At 44.7% G+C, this 19,017-nt stretch overlaps 1 protein-coding gene across 1 annotated transcript; it reads right to left on the bottom strand.

Moving 5' to 3' along the window:
- Window positions 1-12,163: 12,163 nt before the first annotated feature.
- LOC149370201 (uncharacterized) lies at window positions 12,164-18,645 on the bottom strand. Its single transcript, XM_089577220.1, has 2 exons — window positions 18,585-18,645; window positions 12,164-13,236 (listed from the first exon to the last, which is right to left on the bottom strand). The coding sequence occupies exons 1-2, from the start codon at window positions 18,643-18,645 to the stop codon at window positions 12,164-12,166; spliced, it is 1,134 nt and encodes a 377-aa protein (XP_089433346.1).
- Window positions 18,646-19,017: the final 372 nt, after the last annotated feature.

Here is a 19,017-nt window from a genome sequence, read left to right as displayed (position 1 = left end):
ATGGATGGGATATCAAAGTTTTAGGATTTAAGGAGCGTTAGCGCAAGGGAAACCAGAACGGGGGAGTTGGCAGCGGATGGGGCGGGTAAAAGGGATCTGGCGTTCATGACCAGTGCGGAAAGAGGCCACTGTAATGCTTCATCACAGATGGCGTTGGAGCAGCAGGCTAGGCTGCTGGAATTCAGATTGAAATTTGCGCAAGTTTTGAGTGAAGCCCAAGGGTATGTATTCGAAACAGAAATGTTGCGTCTCGAGCGAAGGAGACGACGAAACGCCTTGGAGGCCGGTGACGAGCGCCTGGTCGCATCAAAGGACGGGGAGCTGCGATTTATAGATATTTCTTGACTCGGAGGTCGAGGTCAGTTTGTGGGAAATGTGACGGGGACGAGCGGACAGCAGGCGAGGTAAGCGGGGCAAAACAGATCACGCCCGAGGAAGGCGGCCAAAAAAAAAAATGAGCGGTGGCCAAGACGAAATGAGCGAGGCCTGTCCGCAAATCAGTGAGGTAACCAAGTCTTCGGTAACAGATAATTAGACTTTAAGGAAATTCCGGTGATGGACTGCGAGGTTGAGGAGAAGGCCGATGATGAGTCAAAGGAAGATAATTCTCATGACAGGCAGCAACATGCAGAAAGAGCTCTTGCTGCTCAGGAAAAGCACGCAGACGGCCCTTTGGGCGTATTTATAACCGGCGCGGCATGGACGGGAAGTCTCCGAAGTAAGATTCTGGCTGGAGTGGCAGAAATGACCATTTCTAAAAATGCGATCACGGATACTGCGAAACGCAAAAATAACCGTACCCGGACTTCGTATCAGAAAAGAAAACAAAGAGATTTAGAGCCTGAAACTGCAAGCAGAAAATGCGAAGAACTTACGGCTCGAGAAGAAACAGAGAAATGCGAGATACGCGGCACCTGATTGGGCTGAGAAAACAGCACGTAGCCCGAAAATGAAACGTGTAGAGATAAGTTGGTGTGCTATGTTGCGGAGAACGTGAGTGCTCAACTTGAAGTGGTTAAGACCTGTTGGGCAGAAATCGAGCGCCACTCATTTCGAGAAACTGAATGGGAGGAAAAGACGCTCGGAGTGGACCCCGTATTGCCTCATGCGACAAAGGGTGAAGCAAAGGATAGCCGGCGCCGTTGGGACTGGAAATTCGTTCTGCTCAAAACTCACGACAGCCTCTCTGTTTTACCTAGCCTTTGTAAGCATTTCCCAGACACACGCAGAAGCCATAGATAGAGAAGGGCAGATTAGCTATGTCGATTGTTATGAGGCCGGGACCGCTTTAAGGGTAGTCGGAATGCGGCCGCTTCCGGCGCGGCTGAAAGAATAATCATTGCACATATGAAGCGTTGAAAGGGGCTGTAGTTCAAAGATAGGAAAGAAAAAAAAAGTCTTTGACTTCACGTGCGTGTTCGGGGATCATCGGATGCTACATATTTTCGGAGCTTTGGCTTGTCAAGCAGTCCATATATGCGTTGTGTTTCATGTCAGGAAGGCCATGCAACACAGTCCGTGGGGAGGTGTTTTGCTCGACGCCTACCGCAAGGTCGCATGAGGAGTGGAAACGAACGGTTTCCTCGAGGCGGCCTTGGTACAATGGCAGAACGTTCCTCTCGGGTACGGCCGGTCAGCAGAGGACGTGGGAGCGACGCACGCTTGTGTGAGCGAACTGCAGCAGCAGAGTTCGCAGAAGGGCCATTGTCTGGACAGCACTGCGCGAGGACAGCCACCTACCTTGTCACTACGAAACAACTGATAGGCCATCTACACATGGCGGCGGTAAGTGGACAGTGGCTGGTCGTCTCCGGAGACTAAAAGAAATATTGTTGGTCCCGCGCAGTTGAATGCTCGGGTCAATGCCAATGAGTAATCACTCCCTTATTACAAATCTACTCCACCTAGGGGGATTCCCCTAAAGATTTGACGAACACAGTTCCCACTTAGAGTTATTGATAAATTCGCTCTCGTCCTACAATAAGCTTGCTGCCCCGGTTAGCTCAATTTGCAGAGCGACTGCTCCGGTGAAGCAGTGGTCCCGGGTTCGAACAACGGACCAGGATGAATTTTTCTTTAACTGCGAAGTTTCTGAGAAAGCTGTATGGCTTTCCATTGTAGCCGTAGGGCTGCGCTCGGGTGGATGCCAATGAGTAATTACTCCTTTATTACCGATGTCCTTGCGCGGGTGCGATACATAAAGGTGCGCACCCAACGTTGTTGGAGATGCAAGCGACAATAAGAATTCTTCTGAGACTTCCAATGATTGGAGAACGCGCAGATGAGGCCCAGCCGTGCGATGGTGTCACCAGAGTGGCGGGAGTGTGCGTGAAATGGTGATTCGCAGCCATCTCCGAGGGAAAGAAGGAACATTGAAAAGGGGACGGGTGGTGCTTTCCGGGGCTGAACGTTTGACTCGATTGGTGTTCTTTGCTTTGTAACGCTATTTAATCGTGCGTTCTGGGGAACTACTGGAGCAGTCATTGCATTCGGATGATGCAAACTAATAGGTGTAAGCCTGTAACCAGATGCTTGTCTGGGAAGCTTCTACCACGTGCAGACAGATAGAAGAACATGTGGAGAACCATAACTGGCGCCGGTGATTCGTCGGCCTTAGAAAAAGTACCTTACCAATGTGCTCAGTGCGGACATAGGCGGTTTTATCTATGGAAACAGAAATTTTAGCTGCCACGCAGAATGTGATAAGTACCACAATTATGTTGGCTGCGACTTTAGCCTGAACGCGGCTGGAAGCTATCGCGCAAAATCACGCTGTCTGCTGCAGTTATTACAATACTCATGTTATACTAATATGTCTCCTTTAAAATCCAGAAACTCTATACACTACCTCGACACACGACAAAAGAAATGAACCTACCCTGAGGCAGCGATCGAATACGGAGCATTAACACACCTAACATAGGTCGCCAGTTCGAATACCTGCCGCGAGCTAGGTTCTAACGAAACTAGCAAGTTTATGCGGCACGAAATGCCCAATCGGTTTGGTTTATGGGGATTAACGTCCCTAAGCTACTCATGCTATTAGGGACGCCGTACTGAAGGGCTCCAAAACTTCCGGCCACCTGGGGTTGCGTAACGTGCACTGACATTGCACAGTACACGGGCCTCTAGAATTTCGCCTCCACCGAAATTTGACAGCCATGGCCGTAACCGAACCCGCGTCTTTCGGGTCAGCAGCCGAGTGCCACAACCACTGAGCCACCGCGGCGGCTAATACGCCGACTCTTATGATACCATCCTGAACATTATACGACAGACGTTTGGCCGACAAATTTTACACGAATGTCGGGACTAAGTTTCCGGACTTTGACGCCTGCAAGAACGGGATTTATACACCGGAACAACATAATTTGGTTTCAAGTTGCGGTGTTAGGGCATCACGCGCCGCCTGTTATTATTTTATTCAATTATGTAACCATCTCGGTCATTATTTCAACAACGGGAATAGAATCTCGTTGCGTAACTCGGAGGCTCGAAACGCGAGCAGTAGAGCTAACGGTCTACATTTTTTCGATTGCACTTGTTTTCATTCATCGAGTTTTGTCGTTCATCTGTAGGAGCATCATTCCTATCACCAGAACATCGTCGCTGTGGGATCCACGATAAATAGGAGCATCCCCTTTTCACAGGGGGCTGACAGTTGCCAGACTCCTGGGCTTTCATTTTTTATATTGTTTTATAGGTGCTAATATGTCTACTTAGGGCAGGTAGTGACCGCAGATCCGGATCATGAGAGGGAAATAACTAGAAGAATAAGAATGGGGTGGAGCGGATATGGCAGGTTCTCTCAGATCATGAATGGTAGCTTACCAATATTCCTGAAGAGAAAAGTATACAACAGCTGTATCCTACCGGTACTCGCCTATGGGGCAGAAACGTGGCGGCTAACAAAGAGGGTTCAGATTAAGTTAAGAACAACGCAGCGAGCTATGGAAAGGAAAATGATAGGTGTAACGTTAAGAGATCGGAAGAGGGCGGAATGGGTGAGGGAACAAACGCGGGTTAATTACATCTTAGTTGAAATCAAGAGGAAGAAATGGGCTTGGGCAGGGCATGTAATGCGAAGGCAAGATAACCGCTGGTCCTTAAGGGTAACGGAGTGGATTCCAAGAGAAAACAAACGTAGCAGGGGAAGGCACAAAGGTGGGCGGATGAGATTAAGAAGTTTGCGGGGATACAGTGGCCGCAACTGACAAAGAACAGGGTTAATTGGAGAGACATGGGAGAGGCCTTTGCCCTGCAGTGGGTGTAGTCAGGCTGATGATGATGATGATGTTGATAGGTGCTAACGGTGTAACCTATCTGTATACAAATTCGCCATTTCGTTTAGATACAGCTTTTAATCCTGCGCTCTGTATTCGCCATTTTCTTTGGATACAATTTTTAATACTTTACTACTAGTGAAATGTCACCTCTCTCTATTTCAGTAACCAATCGTCCAATAACTTTTGTTAACTTCTACCACATATACTTTGATATAACCACTCAAAACCATTGGGCCTCAGGGAGAGTGACTGTGCCTGCGTCGACTTCCGGATGAATAACGCTAAATTCTAGCATAAGATATTCGGTTGTTCCTACAGATGTAGGACATAGTGCACACGTGTTGTCTTCGTGGTTAAATTTTTCCAACTTGGCGTTGTAAGACACCTTGATCTATATTCAAAGAATACGGCACTGCTTCCTTAGCCATGAGAGAACGATTCCTTCCTCATCTGCCTTTTCCAGTGTCTGTATAGTTCTAGATTCTGTTCCTTTTGATGAAGTAACAGCGCAAGGAACGGGACGAAAACACGAAGGAAGAAGACACAGACACGGGCGCCCGTGTCTGTGTCTTCTTCCTTCGTGTTTTCGTCCCGTTCCTTGCGCTGTTACTTCATCATGGATTACCAACTAGCCCGGCATCTTGCACTTCTGTTCCTTTTCCTCAGAAGTTGCCCACTTTTACCTTACGCGCTTTTTACCAGTAGCTTAAAGATGCTTATTTTTTGCATTTTTCCTGCATGATTACTAGTTATATTCCTAGTCCTATTCCGCCACTTTCATTTAATGCTCTTTCTGTATAAGTATTCGAATACATTAGCTGTAGCCGTTTAATTTCCCTCAATTTCATGAGGCTTTCTTGATACATTATTTTATCCTGGCGATCCCGTGCTTCGAATGATGCCTAGTCTATAACACTCTATAATAAATCGTTTGTTGTTTTGTCATAACTACGGAGTGCTGATTTCCCAACAGCTCTCTGATTTATTTATAGTGTCGACTTAACTTCCACCTTTCGGTACAAAACCGCCTCCATAAAGTAAGCCCTGGCACAACCCTATCTTCCCCCAGCGAGCACCAAAGGTTCTAATGACTTATTGGTGCAATCATCTATGAACTCCAATGACCTACCACCTTAATGTGTACACCTTCATAACCGATCAGATTAAACAAATTATGGAAGCCATAACCTTTTGACAGTCGTGGCCATCCCTCACATAGTGAACTATACCTATTTCATAAAAATAAAGTCACGGCCGTGTTGAAATGACCGCTTTATTTACATCGTGTGAAATGAAAAGGGTTCGAACAATGAGAGAGAGCAAGGTGGCGCAAATACGCATTCCCACATGTCTAAAGGCAAAATACGTGGAACGCGAACAGAACTAACATCCGACTAGAAAATGAGTAACATGAAGAGAACAACACAATCTTTTTGTGGCGAATACACGCAAAAGTCTATTGCTAGAAAAGGAAAGTTGCATGCGTTACAAAATTGCAAATCAAAGTTAAAGAGTGCTCTGGCGTTGATTTCCTAATGTTAGTCCAGTGTTTCTTCAATGATGACGCCACACTGAGCGAAGCTGGTGGAGTTGAAGGCAGACACTGAGCACTACAGTGCGAGGTTGGTTTCAGGCCTTGCTGTGAAGTTGTTACTGTTCAAGCCACGCTAGAGGCGGTGAGGTCGGTCCATGGGCGAGAATGAAGGCGGAATAAGGCTTCGTCTGCGGCATTTGCATAAGCCGTGCAGGAACAACATGTTTTTTTTTTTCGTTTTACAGCCTGCGGCCTGTGGGCACAGTTATAGTCATTCCGTTCAATCGTGCTGTTTCCTGTACTCTTACCACACATGGTATTTCCTGTGAACATGATCCTTGCGACACTCTTATCTTTGCAGTGCTAATTCATTTTGCCTAGTTCCTAGTTCTTCCCTGGCGATAGCAATTTTGGTAATCGTTACCTACTTCCTATTATTGATTCTTATCGTGCGTTTAGTTTTAAAATTAGGTTGTTTATACAGATACGCATACCATATGCAATTCATTCGTTGTACGACCGTAGCGATTCCTAGTCGCTTGAGCACCCGCCTCCCATGCGCGAGGTGCGGTGTTCGACCTTCCAGTGCCGCCGAGTGCCCACCGGTGATACAAGGGGTAACAGCTTTCCCCTGCCTGGCGCTCGGCTTCTTTAGGGTGAACTACTTGGAAAGTAGGTCTTTGACCCCCCCCCCCCCCCCCTTGGGTATATAAAAACAACCTTGTGCAACGGCGCTGTTTGGCTATTGACTCCCCGTGTCATAAAAATTCATCATCACCATCATCATCATAGTTTCTTTACACGGGGCACTACATAAAATTGTCTCCATTAGTGATTTTCAAGTGAAATTCTCTGTATCAGAACAGCGCTTGAAATTTTGAAGTAGGCCGACACAACTTTCGACTGCAGTAAAAAGCAACGTGAGACAAAATTTTTTTCTTAAACAGGACGTTGGAGCCAACTTCTGAGGAGATAAAAAGCGGTAACGGTATCTACGAAAACTTGTTCAGAGCAGGGTTCTAGGTCCTTGTTTTGGCCAGGTAAGCATATATTAAAATTTCGGGTGATTGAAGAGTTAACACAGGTGAAGTTTCCAAGTTTCTTAGCGGTGGCTCAGCGGTTACGGCGCTCGGCTGCTGACCCGAAAGGCGCGGGTTCGATCCCGGCCTCGGCGGCTGAATTTCTTGAAGGCGAAATTCTAGAGGCCCGTGTGCTGTGCGATGTCAGTGCACGTTAAAGAACCCCAGGTGGTCGAAATTTCCGGAGCCCTTCACTACGGCGTCTCTCATAGCCTCAGTTGCTTTGGGACGTTAAACCCCAATAAACCAAACCAATCCAAGTTTCTTATGATTTATTTTACAGGGAAAATTTCGAGAGGGCGTTGTGCAGAGAATCGATAAATCATCATTTCAATTGCTTAGATATAAAGTTCAGCATTGCTTATACATTTCTTAGCTCAAAAGTAACCCTGAGAGATGTAAAAACTTTCATGAGACTAACTTTCCGCGCCAGGGTATTAGACTCCTGAAATGCACGCTGGTAAAATTTATTTTATTTATTTATTTATTACATACTGTTGGCCTCTCTTTGAGGCCGTAACAGGATTGGGTGCACATATGCATGAAAAAGTACACAATAAAAGACTGCAGAGAAGAAACTTTTCACTCTCATAGAAAGAAACATGGTAAATTACACATGGTGACAATGTTAACCGTTCTGAAAGTGGTTTGCTACCTTCGACACGAATGCTTCAGGAGTGAGCTGGCTTACAATTTCAGAAGGCAACATATTCCACTCACGGATTACATGCGGGAAGTATGAAAATTTGAATGCATCACTGTGGTATCTATATTCAGATAGATGTTTTTCATGTTTTGTTCTTGTGACACGTGTATTAGGCGTAAGCAGGTATCTAGTTTTATCAAGTTTTGTGTCGTTATTCAAGAGGAGGAACAAGAACTTAAGCCGCAAAAGTCTAGCTCGTGTGTGAATTGTAGATAGGCCGGCTTTTTGTAAAAGCAGTGAGGGAGAGTCATGGCGACTGTATTTGTTATAAATGAAGCGGACAGCTTTTCGCTGAACACTTTCTAATCTATCAATATATTGTTTAGTGTAGGGCAACCAGGCAATAATACTGTATTCTATAACTGAGCGGACAAGTGAAATGTAGGCTAACAGTTTTGTTTCAGGTGAAGCAAGTCGAAGGGAACGCCTTACGGTATAAAGCGCGGAATGTGCCTTTGTGGCAATGTGTGTCACGTGCTTGTTCCAACGTAGATCGGAGCTAATAATCACACCAAGATACTTGAATTGCTCTACTTTTGTAAGGGACTTCTGTTTAATTCCATAAGTGAAGTTTAATGGTTGTTTCTTTCTTGTGACGGTCATGCAGACGGTTTTCTCCAGGTTGAGGGCCATCTGCCAGTTGTCGCACCATTCCGATATGTACAGCAGGGATTTGTTAAGCAGTATTTGATCGGCAGAGCTATTGATTTCTTTGTACATCACACAATCATCCGCAAACATACATCAACCATGTTCCACGAATTTGCAAGCAATACTTCACGATGCTGGTTCATCAAAGAGGGCGGAATATTCCTCCTTGCGACTGAGTCATAATATTGGCAATAGGCGCTACCACGGTCGACTGCACGGAATTATATCTGCCATGACTTGTAACGGCGACGTCATTGTCGGCCTTCAGCAGACGCAAGATGATTATAACGAAATGAACTGCCACTACTCAACGCACAACCCGTCCTATTCCCGGGGCCGGTTCAGCGTTGCTACATATAGCGTTCGTTCTCACATCTGGATGCGCGTGATGGCGGCGACACAGAAGCGCATAATTACATTTTAGAATCTCCGAACATTTCGAGCCGCCGCGGTGAGCGCAGTGGTTAGGGCGCTTGGCTACTGAGCCAAAGTTCGTGGGTTCCAACCCGGCCGTGGCGGCCGTGTTTCATCGGAGGCGAAGCGCAAAAATGCGCCTATGTGCTGTTCAATGTCAGCGCACGTTGAAGATCCCGTAGGTGGTTCAAATATTTCCGGAGCCTTTCCACTACGGCACATCATTCTTCCCTTCTACTTTCACCTCTTCCTTTATCTCTTTCCTTACGGCGTGGTTCAGGTGTGCACCGAAATGTGGGGCAGATTTCCATTCCTTAAAAATCAAATTATTAACATTTGTTGATCGAATTGCGTGGTTTACACCGCAGTGCGGCGCATTCAACGAAACAGGTGGCGTAGAGAAGGGTTTCGAAATAATTTCGGCCATTTTGATTTTGTTGTCGTGCGTTCACATCGCAGAGCACGTGGAACTTTTACAATTTTTTGTCGCCATATAATTACGCAGGCCGCGGTTGATTGAAAACCCTGAATTTGCATCAGAAGCCAAGTGCGGAAGACGGTGAGCCACCACGGTAGATATTACACGTATTTTGTGAAGCTTGAAGAAGGGAACCATTTATGTATTTATTGATACTGCAGTCTTGAATCCAAGGCCTTAGTAGGGTCGATACAAAATCAAATACAAAAACGATATGTACAAAATACAGCATAGAAAATCAAATAGGAGACAAAATGTAAAAAATATGGCTGAACATAGCATAGGACAGATGAGGTCACTCGCGACATGGAAAGACTAGCAATTGCTGAAATGAGACACATTGCACAAGGAGCAAGGATGAGAGTACACAATAAAATCACTCGCTACATAAAGAAAAATGCGCGTCAAATACTGTCAATTAACCTTGGGTTACAATGTGATTGTTAAGCTAGATTATTCCATTCATTAATACATGTAAGAAAAAAACTGAGAATTAAATCATTTCTGTGTCGTAGTTGTTGGCGCTATTTTCAGCAAGTGTCATTGTTGTGTAGCATAACCAGCGGAAAAAGGGAGGACGCGATGTTTCAATGTTATACTGTGCCGTTATAAACTGAAACAGAAATTCTAAGAGGCATGTTCGGTTACTTTTTGTCACGGATGGCAACTCTGTTCTCTCGAGGAGCTCAGTGATGAAAGGGCACCCGTAAGGAGTGTTGTAAGAATCCTTACGTACATTTTTTTAAACTTTGTTTAATTTAATGATATTTTTTTTTCAGTAAAGGAATCCCATACGGCTATCGCATATTCTAGTATTGGACGAAGGATCGAATTGTAGGGGCGAAAACTCAAAGCAAGCGGAGAAAATTTTAGAGAGCGACTTAAGAAGAAAAGTTTAAGAAGGCTATTAGCTGTGACAATGTCGGTACGATTGTTCCACGAGAGGATGTTAGTAATCCATAGGCCAAGGTATTTGTATTCGCTTATCTCTGAGAACAATCCTGTGAGCATTGTTGTGGTATAGTAAGAGATTCGTTGCTGATCCCGATATTGTATCTGTAGAAAAACAACAAAGATCTGCATCTTTTTACTATGTGTACGTGGAAATCTATAGCCAGGACACGCTAGAAGACTGCCATTTTGCGTTTGTTAATTCAAAATTTAGGCGTATGCAAAAATGTGCGCACCTGGTGAAGACGGCCCCTAAAACTCAGCACTCTGTTGAGAACTTCTTCTAGCGTTTCAAGGCTTGCGCAGCCTAGGTGAAACACCCTGCTTAATTAATTCGGTAAAGGGGTCCCGTTGCCTAAGCCAACTATTTGCAACATCTATGGATCGTAAGGCCGAATTTACCCAGAGAAGAGTAGTGGGAGCGCATTTCGTCATACAGCCCAAATGTGCGCCTCGCTAGCGATTGCCCGGAAAAAAAAAACAGGTTGCGCACGTTTCCTAGCGGTGATCACCCGTAGGCTTGAAACCACAAAGCCGACGAAAATGCTGCAAATTGGATTCATGAGCGCGCCTACAGATGGAAGAAGATAAAGAGAGTGGGAGTATTACGAGGGAGAGAGAGGGTAGTATTCCTTCAGCAGAAAACTGAGTTATTCATTGAGGAGAGAAAAACAAGAAGGCAATTTTGGAGGCCGGGAAGGGATTGGCGGGTGTACTGAATTGGAAAGAGTAGAACAGAAAGTCATATGCTGTTTTTTTTTCCAACATTGTAGACAAGACATAAATTACGAACAACGCCGCTAGCTATAAACACGAAAACCATGGGTATAATGTTAAGAGAGAGGGCGAGAGATGAGCGGTTCACGGAACAAATGCGAGTTGATGGTATTCAAATCGAAATCTAGAGTACGAATTGGTCTTGGGCATGGCATGTAATGTCAAAGTAAGATACCCGATGGTTGCCTAAGGTAAGGAACTGCATTTCAAGAAGAATCAAGCGTAGCAGTGGCCGGCAAAAAATAACGAGGGCAGATGAAGCAATGCCTAGAACAGGACATGGTTGATTTGAGCAATATGGGAGAAGCCGTCACCCTGCCGTGTACGTGGAGTGGCTGGTTATTACATTGATGTAGAACGGTATTGTAATAGACACCTACGCAATAGCTGTCGTACACCTGGTAGGGAAAGTTGGAAAACAAAATTTTATGCGGCAAGCGATGAGTTGAGGTGAAGCCTAATTGGAAACGAATTAGAAACACCGTTGCTCATAAGAACATGTCACCTGTCTCTTGATGACGGTGACGTTTGGCTTTACTGTCAGCCAGTTATATTCAGGGCGCTTTGGGTCCCTGCGAGTAGTTGGGCTGGAAAGTTCTTAAGCAATAAAAATAAACATATATGCACGGCAGAGGCAGAAGGCATAAATACGGAAGAGTGGCGTCTGGGCGGTAATACCCTGCCCATTGTTTCGCAAAAGAGATGAAAGGTTACACAAGCGCAAATGATTGCTTCGCCAACGTAGATAACAACGACGTAGGCTGGAAACACGCCTGAAAATTTAAAAACCAGTTCGATGGCCTGACAAAAGTCGACAAATTATGCCACAGACTGTTGAAGTTGGCGCATGAAAGTGCAGCATCGCGAAGCCGCACACAAATTTCGTTTTAACACGCTAAAAAAGTTGCGATTTATTACGCCTCCAGGCACCAGCAAACGAGGCGCAAAATGGATGCTATATTAGAGCTCTCTAAATGTATACGCCTCTGCTTTTTTCATACATTTCGCGGCTTATGCGCGTCTTTAGATTTTCGGTGTTCCTCGGATAAGTCTCAATAATCATCATCACCAGCCTTACTGCGCCCACAGCAGGGCAAAGGCCTCTCCCACATCTCTCTAATTTTCAGCATACCGTGCCACGTGCGAAAACTCTGCTAAAAAGTCGACATCGGTGCAGTTTTATGCAAAGGCAGGCTCAGCTGCAAAGGGCAGGTTGAGGGAAAGATGGGTGAAGGCACTTTGAAGCGTGCAAGTAAACCAACGAGCCCTAATATATTACGAGGAGCATCAGCTCCTCGATGTCGAAAGCAGGTTTTTGCGGGCTATGGACACAGCAAGCTGAAGCCCCAGCTGCAGCGGCCTAGATTCTCCCGTAAGAATTTTTTTAACCTCTGAGCTGTTCTGAACCATGCAGTTGTTTTCAAGCAACAAAGATTTCGCCACATTTGTGTTTGTTGAGCTAGTACCACAGGATGCGTCATCAAGTAATATGGTCCGGTAACCTAACTCCATAGCATGCATTGCTGTAGCCTTCACGCAAACATCATATGCTATTCCACATATTACAACGTCTGTTATGTTTCGGGCCTTTAGTTTAGCATGAAGTTCTGTGTGGTTGAGTTTTTGGTTATCCCAGAATGCAGAATAACTGTCCACCTCTGGGTCCGTTCCTTTGAGTATTGTTATGGAATCGTTGATGACCTTCAATTCCTCGTGTAGTTCTGCCCCCCAAGTATTCTGAACACAATGTTTGGGCCATAGAATTTGCTCCATAGTACCAGAGTCAGTTCTGTTGCTATCAAACACCACTGTGTCAAATACATTAGCCTCTTCAGGGGTCAATTTGCTACTATTATGAAACGTGCGGTTGTATTTGTTCTCGATGAATGAAATATGATTTTCTGGATGCCAGTCTTGCGTATATACGACCAGTTCCCACGGAAAACCGTCCGTAATGTTGTTAATGACGGGAACAATGAGCTCAGGGTATCGATTGTCGGATTCATTTCTGACGGACAGACTTCCATTAATAAAATCATTTTGCACATCTACAATTATAATGGCCATACTTGGGCAAAGTATCACATCAATCCACTCTTCCCACATTCTTTTTGACTCGGATGAGGATATCACTTCGTCACAGTCAGTGTCAAAGATATCAAAAAGCCATGCAACATCATCTTCAGTTGAATTACTTTCAAAATCTGTAAAGATTGAGTGCAGAATGTCAGAAAAATTGCTCTTCGATACATTGTGTGCGTAGGCGTTAAACAAATCCGATGGGAATAGGAACTGGCTCTCCAGTTGTGGTTTCTTCATAAGGTGCGATGTACACCGGTCAGGAGCAAAATTTTGATCGTCTGCAAAAAAAAAAGAAACATTTATTTTTCTCAGCCTGTGGAAGGCGAGAAAACTGTCTAAATTTTCGTTGGTTACCTTATGCGTGGACAAAGTCGAGCCATTAAGAGCTTCTGAACACTTCGTGTCAGCGTCTGTTCAAAGCAAGGGCCAATTATCTCCAAATTACTAGAGCGAAAAAAGCAAGGCGCTTAAACAGTACTGTCATGCGTTTCTTTCAAAAAAGTTTGGAAAAATTTTTCAGCGCTCCAGAATCTGAAATATTTGAGCATAAAAATGCATTATAATGTCGATATCCAAGACTAACGATGGCTGTGGTATTTTCTGCTTTTCATCCAGTTGGAAAGGTATGAACTGCATGTTGTGCATTCGGGTTGATTTGTGGCCAATGCGTATTTGATCTTGCTGCTGCTCAGTTTCCTTCACGATAAATTTGTCTACAGCACTGTCGTTCTAGCAGCGATTTAAAACTGTGTAAAATTATACGCGGCGACTTCGAACCAATCTGAGCATGAAATATGATTCTGTACATATACCTACAATTTCGCTCAGTGCTGTTTGCAGTCACCTATAAAGAAATCTTGTTGCCTGTTTTGTACTGTAGTTACTACACACCCTTTCCCTTTTTATTTCGTATTTGGCATGATGAAGAACTGGACTAAATCCAGATTTTGCTTAATTCACAAAATGTTCATTATTTTAAAAGTTTCATTTACGATATCAAAATCATTAACATCTGGAAGAGTAGCACAGGTCGTCACTCGCTGAAACAGCACGGTATCAAGTATGCACTAATTATATTCTGTCCCTGGTAAAGCCCGAAAAGGCTTTTCGCGAAACAAAAGCTTTTCACTTCCCGAAAAACAAGGAGTTTTCTTTTGAACGTAAACTTTTTTTATGTTTTGCTAAGGGTCTATTCCTGGAGGAATCTTTCAGTTCCCCGTTACGGGTTTGCCAGAAATCAAATTTGTCTTTATTTCATGAAGATGCATGCAAATGCAAAAAGTGGATACATTGACGTGAGTGTGCACAATAAAATGAAAAAAAAAACATTCGCGGCGAGATGTGGAATGGCGTCAAGAATTTCAGAAACCAACACAAATGAACCTTTTAAGAAATTGAAGATCTGAAAAGAGGTCCAATTGACTTATGCTGTCACATGCTCTGGAAAATGTTAAATAACTGATGCCAAGACATCACACATCGTTTTGTAAACTTGAGTGCCCAAAAGGTTACTTATTTATAACACCTTCGATGCGATCACTTAAAGCTTTAAGCAGAAGAAATGCGCAGAAATAAAACAATTGAAACAATTTATTTCCTTTTCATTAGTTTGAGGGCTGTTTCTCATTATGATGTAAGGTTTATTGATTTCGACTAATATTTACAGGGTGTCGTTAGAAGAACAAACCTACGCCAGTGTAATGCCCAAGTGACGTTTATTTAGAGAATAATGTGTAGTTAGTATGCCACACTTAAAAATATGTTTCTTATAACTCAGAGAACAATATGCCTGGATAGCCACCACCTAGACAAATGTAATCCATGGGGCTATATAGGCATTGCCTCGGTATTTCATCCTCCTTCTTCTAAAATCTCTTTCCAACAAAGTGTTGCAATCAACAACATCTTAACTCCAGCTAAATTCCCTATGGTTCCTTAAACAGCGTCTCTCTCTCGCGGACTTCAGTGAGCATAATTTACAAAGGTAGCAGTGCGGTCTAGTGGATATTTGCGATTTTAGAACAGCGCAATGAACCACGTCAGAGACAGGAAGTTGATTCATGCAGCTTCAGGGAAGCTCACTTTTTGTTGCAGAGGTATTAAGAGCCTGGTATAAGACCTCAGGAAATGTTGAGGACAACAGTGATAGTGATTACAAGCGTTTCATAGCAGCAGCTATTTTGCACTCTGGCACAAAAAATAGAGCAGCGTCACAATACTCTGTCTAATAGAATAAATTGCTTAAGTGTGACTAGCATTTAGTAATAACTGAACTGAGCAACATGCCATAATAATTCTCAAAGAGAAGATATTTCTAAAATAAACTATGCTGATAGTATTGTATGAGCGACAATTTTCGCGCGAAAAGATAGAAATGCAGAAACCATATTTATGCTTCATTTATGCAAACATGCCTCAGTGACACCAGCCTTTAAGCATTAAAGATGCACCTCAAATGCAAATGTCACAACATTAATGTGGTCGGCAAAATTTTTAGCGCCATCACCATAGCCACGAGGTGTAATGAGGCTTGAAAGGAGGGCTGTTACTGGATGTTAGAAAAAACGGCCCCAAGACGGCGGTAGCGTGGACGCCTACACTAATATCAGCTGGTTTAAATGCGCATGCAAGATGAGAGAGCACCGATTATATACAAAAACGCATTTTACCCAAGGGTTCTCTTTCCTAAGTTTTCATTTTAGTGTTCTGTATAAGATTCATAGGCGGTCGCCTTACGTGGCTTGTGACACAAACTCGGAGAGAGAGAGAGAGAGAAAAGGAACTGTGAAGAGTACTGCTTGTTTAGCTCCTAGTGCGGGTCTTAAGAACTGGGTGTTATCTCCGGCAAGGAGTCCCCGCAACAAGTTCCTGATATCATATTCTGTAATCAGAGGAGAATTTAAGTACTGAGTCATCCACGCTACAGTGATAGTCGGGTGACGTGCCGGACACACCGAGTTTGTCGTTCCAGTGACTGAGGATGACATGAATTTTTGAGCTACCTTCGGTACCATTGCACAGCACATGTCCGTAAGCGACACGTTTCGCACTAATCCGGCGTCGCGTCCGACCATGAGAAACAAGTATGTCTCATCGCATGTTGCCCCGCTCGCCTACTGGTGTCAAAGCAGAGAATATTGCCCTGAACCATTAACTGACGCCCGAGAAGTTTTTCCAGAAGTGTTATTCCCATAATGCAATTACGTGCCTCCTTCACAGGTTTCTAACGGCAAAAAAATATTGCTTTCCATGCACCACTGCACATTTATTTTATTATAAACAAAACTTTCTAGAAGTGAATATTCTAGGAGTGTATTGTGAGTGTCTATTTCTTCTGTGCCTATACAAAACGTTTTTATTGTTATTTCGTCGAGGAAGACTTATATCACATTAGTGAAAACAGCGCGAAAGAAGAAGCCCGAAGGCGAAGCGAGGAAGTTACAGGAAAGAGCGCTTCCTCGTTTCGCCTTCGGGCTTCTTCTTTCGCGCTGTTTTCACTAATGTCACAATGGACCAACTAGCCCCACAAAACGTTCTGCTAGAAGACCTATATCATTTAATGCGGGGTCATGTCTGAAGGAATCACGAAAGCCTGGCTCCAATTATGGCTATTCATGGCCAGTCTCCCATTTCCGTGCTGGTAAACGGGGAGAACTCTACTCCGAAATCTGAAAAATTTCTCTCATAGTCGTGTGGCCGCAAGTTATTTACTGCCGAACCACTTTCCGTGCCTGTTGGAGGTCGGCTGCTACGATTGCAATATTCGCGGCGTCACCCGCCACTTGTTTCTGTACCGCGTACGCGAATAGCCCACTGAGCTCTCCCTCAGATGTCATCGCTGGGCGTCGATTCCAGGCACTCTAGATTCCTTCGCGTTTTACTTGACCGTGACACATTCTCTGAGGCCAAAGGAAAACAGGTCACAGCTCTTTATCGTACAGTCACATAAAAAAAAAAACTAAACAGATGCCCCAGAGTTGGAGGTTTGTTACTTAGCTATTATCCTAAATCCTCACGTTTCAGGTTATGCCTATGCCAGCTCACGAGCGCACGTACGATCGTTCGCTTCTTACTTAAGGTCATCATCGATACCTGCATCGCAGTTAAGCGACTGGAAAGTCAGCCAGTCATAACAGCGCGAAGCAAAGAAGGGCGCACTGAAGTGCTGCATTGATGTACTATTTTTCTTTTCCGTGATGTCTGCCACGGCAGATTTTTACATAATGCAATCGACAGGCAGATGAGTGAGGCCTAACATTCCTCCTATGTTTGGCGCAGGGCATCCAGCTCATCATGTGGAGCCTGGAAAATTTTATCCTCAAGAGTGCAGGCGCAACTGTAAGGGAAGCAACTTTGACCTATACTCCGTGCGAAGCTCTTCGCGAGGACCCCATTTTTTAGGGAGGAGGAATAATCCACGCTTGATTGACGCTAGGGCTTAAGAAGCTTTGTCTTCCTAGTAATCGGTGAGGCTTTTTAGGCCCCGACCGAGCGCCTTTCCTGCACGAAAATGCGTGAGCTGATATGTCGCAGGAAGGCATAGTCATCCAACGGTAGGCATCGGCACAGAGCTTGTGCCCACACTTGGAAACGACAGTTACGTCAAAGTGTTCGAGTCATGAGCTCCAGTGAGCGAATGGGTCCCAGAGGTCCTTCAGGTTGACAAGCTAGCACAGGGCGTGATACTCCGATCCTTGAAAGGTATTTGGCTCCTGTATGGGCGGTATACTTATGTGGTTATATTATCGCGAGACAGTCTTTTTTTCGTTTATTTGTTCTCTGTTTTTGATTGTGTTGCGGTCGGGAAGGCGATGAGTCGCTTTATGGCTTTCTTCCTTTGGACAAGCACGGCGCCGAGGCCTAAATTTTTTAGGAACGTATGCACCTCAGTTTCATAGCTTCAGCCGAGTGCGCAAGGGCTGATGGCTCTTGAAAATGGCGTTGAAGTTCTGTGAGATCTTGAGCCTCCTGCGCTTTCCATTAGAAGGAGCCAGTCAGACACGTCAAGGGTTTGGTAGTTTGCGACCACGCTGTTATAAATCACCAATAGAGCGCGCATAATGCAAAGATTATTTCCAGAGCTTTTTTTTGCGCCTCCGGGCATTCTTCTTGGTTGTCTTCATCACGCGACTGCAAATAACGCAGAAAATAACCATACCACGATTCATCCTTAGCAGAACAACCGGGCTTTTCTATGATTGGATTGTGTCTCGGCGCGACATTTCGTGGGCTTGCAGCCAAATGGCGTCGTGTTCTCGCGGCGATTCACGGGTGGGCATTGGAGGCCAGGAACGGCGTTTTCGTCGGTGCTTATTCTATATTTAGCAGCGGCTGTTTCTCCAACCATCGAAGGAGCCGAAAAGCAGTCGCTACATCATTGGTGTAGAATGCATGCGTGATGTTTTTGATGCAGGGAATGCGTTAGGCTTATGCCGAAGGACGTCTGATCTACTGCATGCTGGTCTTTTCTGGTAGATCAGAGAGGGTCAATGTGTCCCGACACCGACTGTGTCTTCCAGGACAGCAGTGGTCGTTTCTTCTTGAAGCTGTCGGTATTTTTCGTGAGAGATCGTCAGGATCAATTCCGCTCGGCCATTCGGGAAACAAGCTGCTCCTCTTTTTATACCTGTTCCTCGGTCCACAAGCAGTTCAAAGTTCCCCTTGATGGTGGTCGGTGCTGTTTGCATCTCTGGCAGCTATAGCAACCATGAGGCTTGAGCGGGATGGGACGCTTAGTTCTTCATCCTGGACATCGAGGGTTTCGTGATGCTCAGTGTTGCATCCGTCGAAAGTGTGATATCTACTGGAGGAAAAAAAATGTGTGAGTTGGTCGACTCCATATTTCTGCAGCGCGAAATATGAAAAGAAAAGGAAACGAGGCAAATCAAGCAATTAGCAGAAGGGTAGTGAACAGGGATAGGAAAATACCAACATTTTTTGGGGGCAATTGAAATCACCAAGTCTGCAAATTAGCGCTAAAGGGTATCGTGTGCAAACAGCATTTTTCGCGTCGTGTAGATCGTCGAAGAAGTTTGCACAATGACTGGGACGGCGATAGC

This window comes from Amblyomma mixtum, chromosome 1, assembly GCF_055824585.1.
Source record: "Amblyomma mixtum isolate Tamu chromosome 1, ASM5582458v1, whole genome shotgun sequence".
Lineage (NCBI taxonomy): Eukaryota > Metazoa > Arthropoda > Arachnida > Ixodida > Ixodidae > Amblyomma > Amblyomma mixtum.
This window is presented reverse-complemented; position numbering and strand designations above follow the sequence as displayed.

Excerpts from the sequence above, each read along its gene's own strand:
- LOC149370201 (XM_089577220.1), bottom strand. The coding sequence starts at position 18,645 with ATGCAAACAGCACCGACCACCATCAAGGGGAACTTTGAACTGCTTGTG. Across the intron at positions 13,237-18,584 it reads GCTTGTGGACCGAGGAACAG|ACGATCAAAATTTTGCTCCT; the intron begins GTATAAAAAGAG and ends TTTTTTTTGCAG.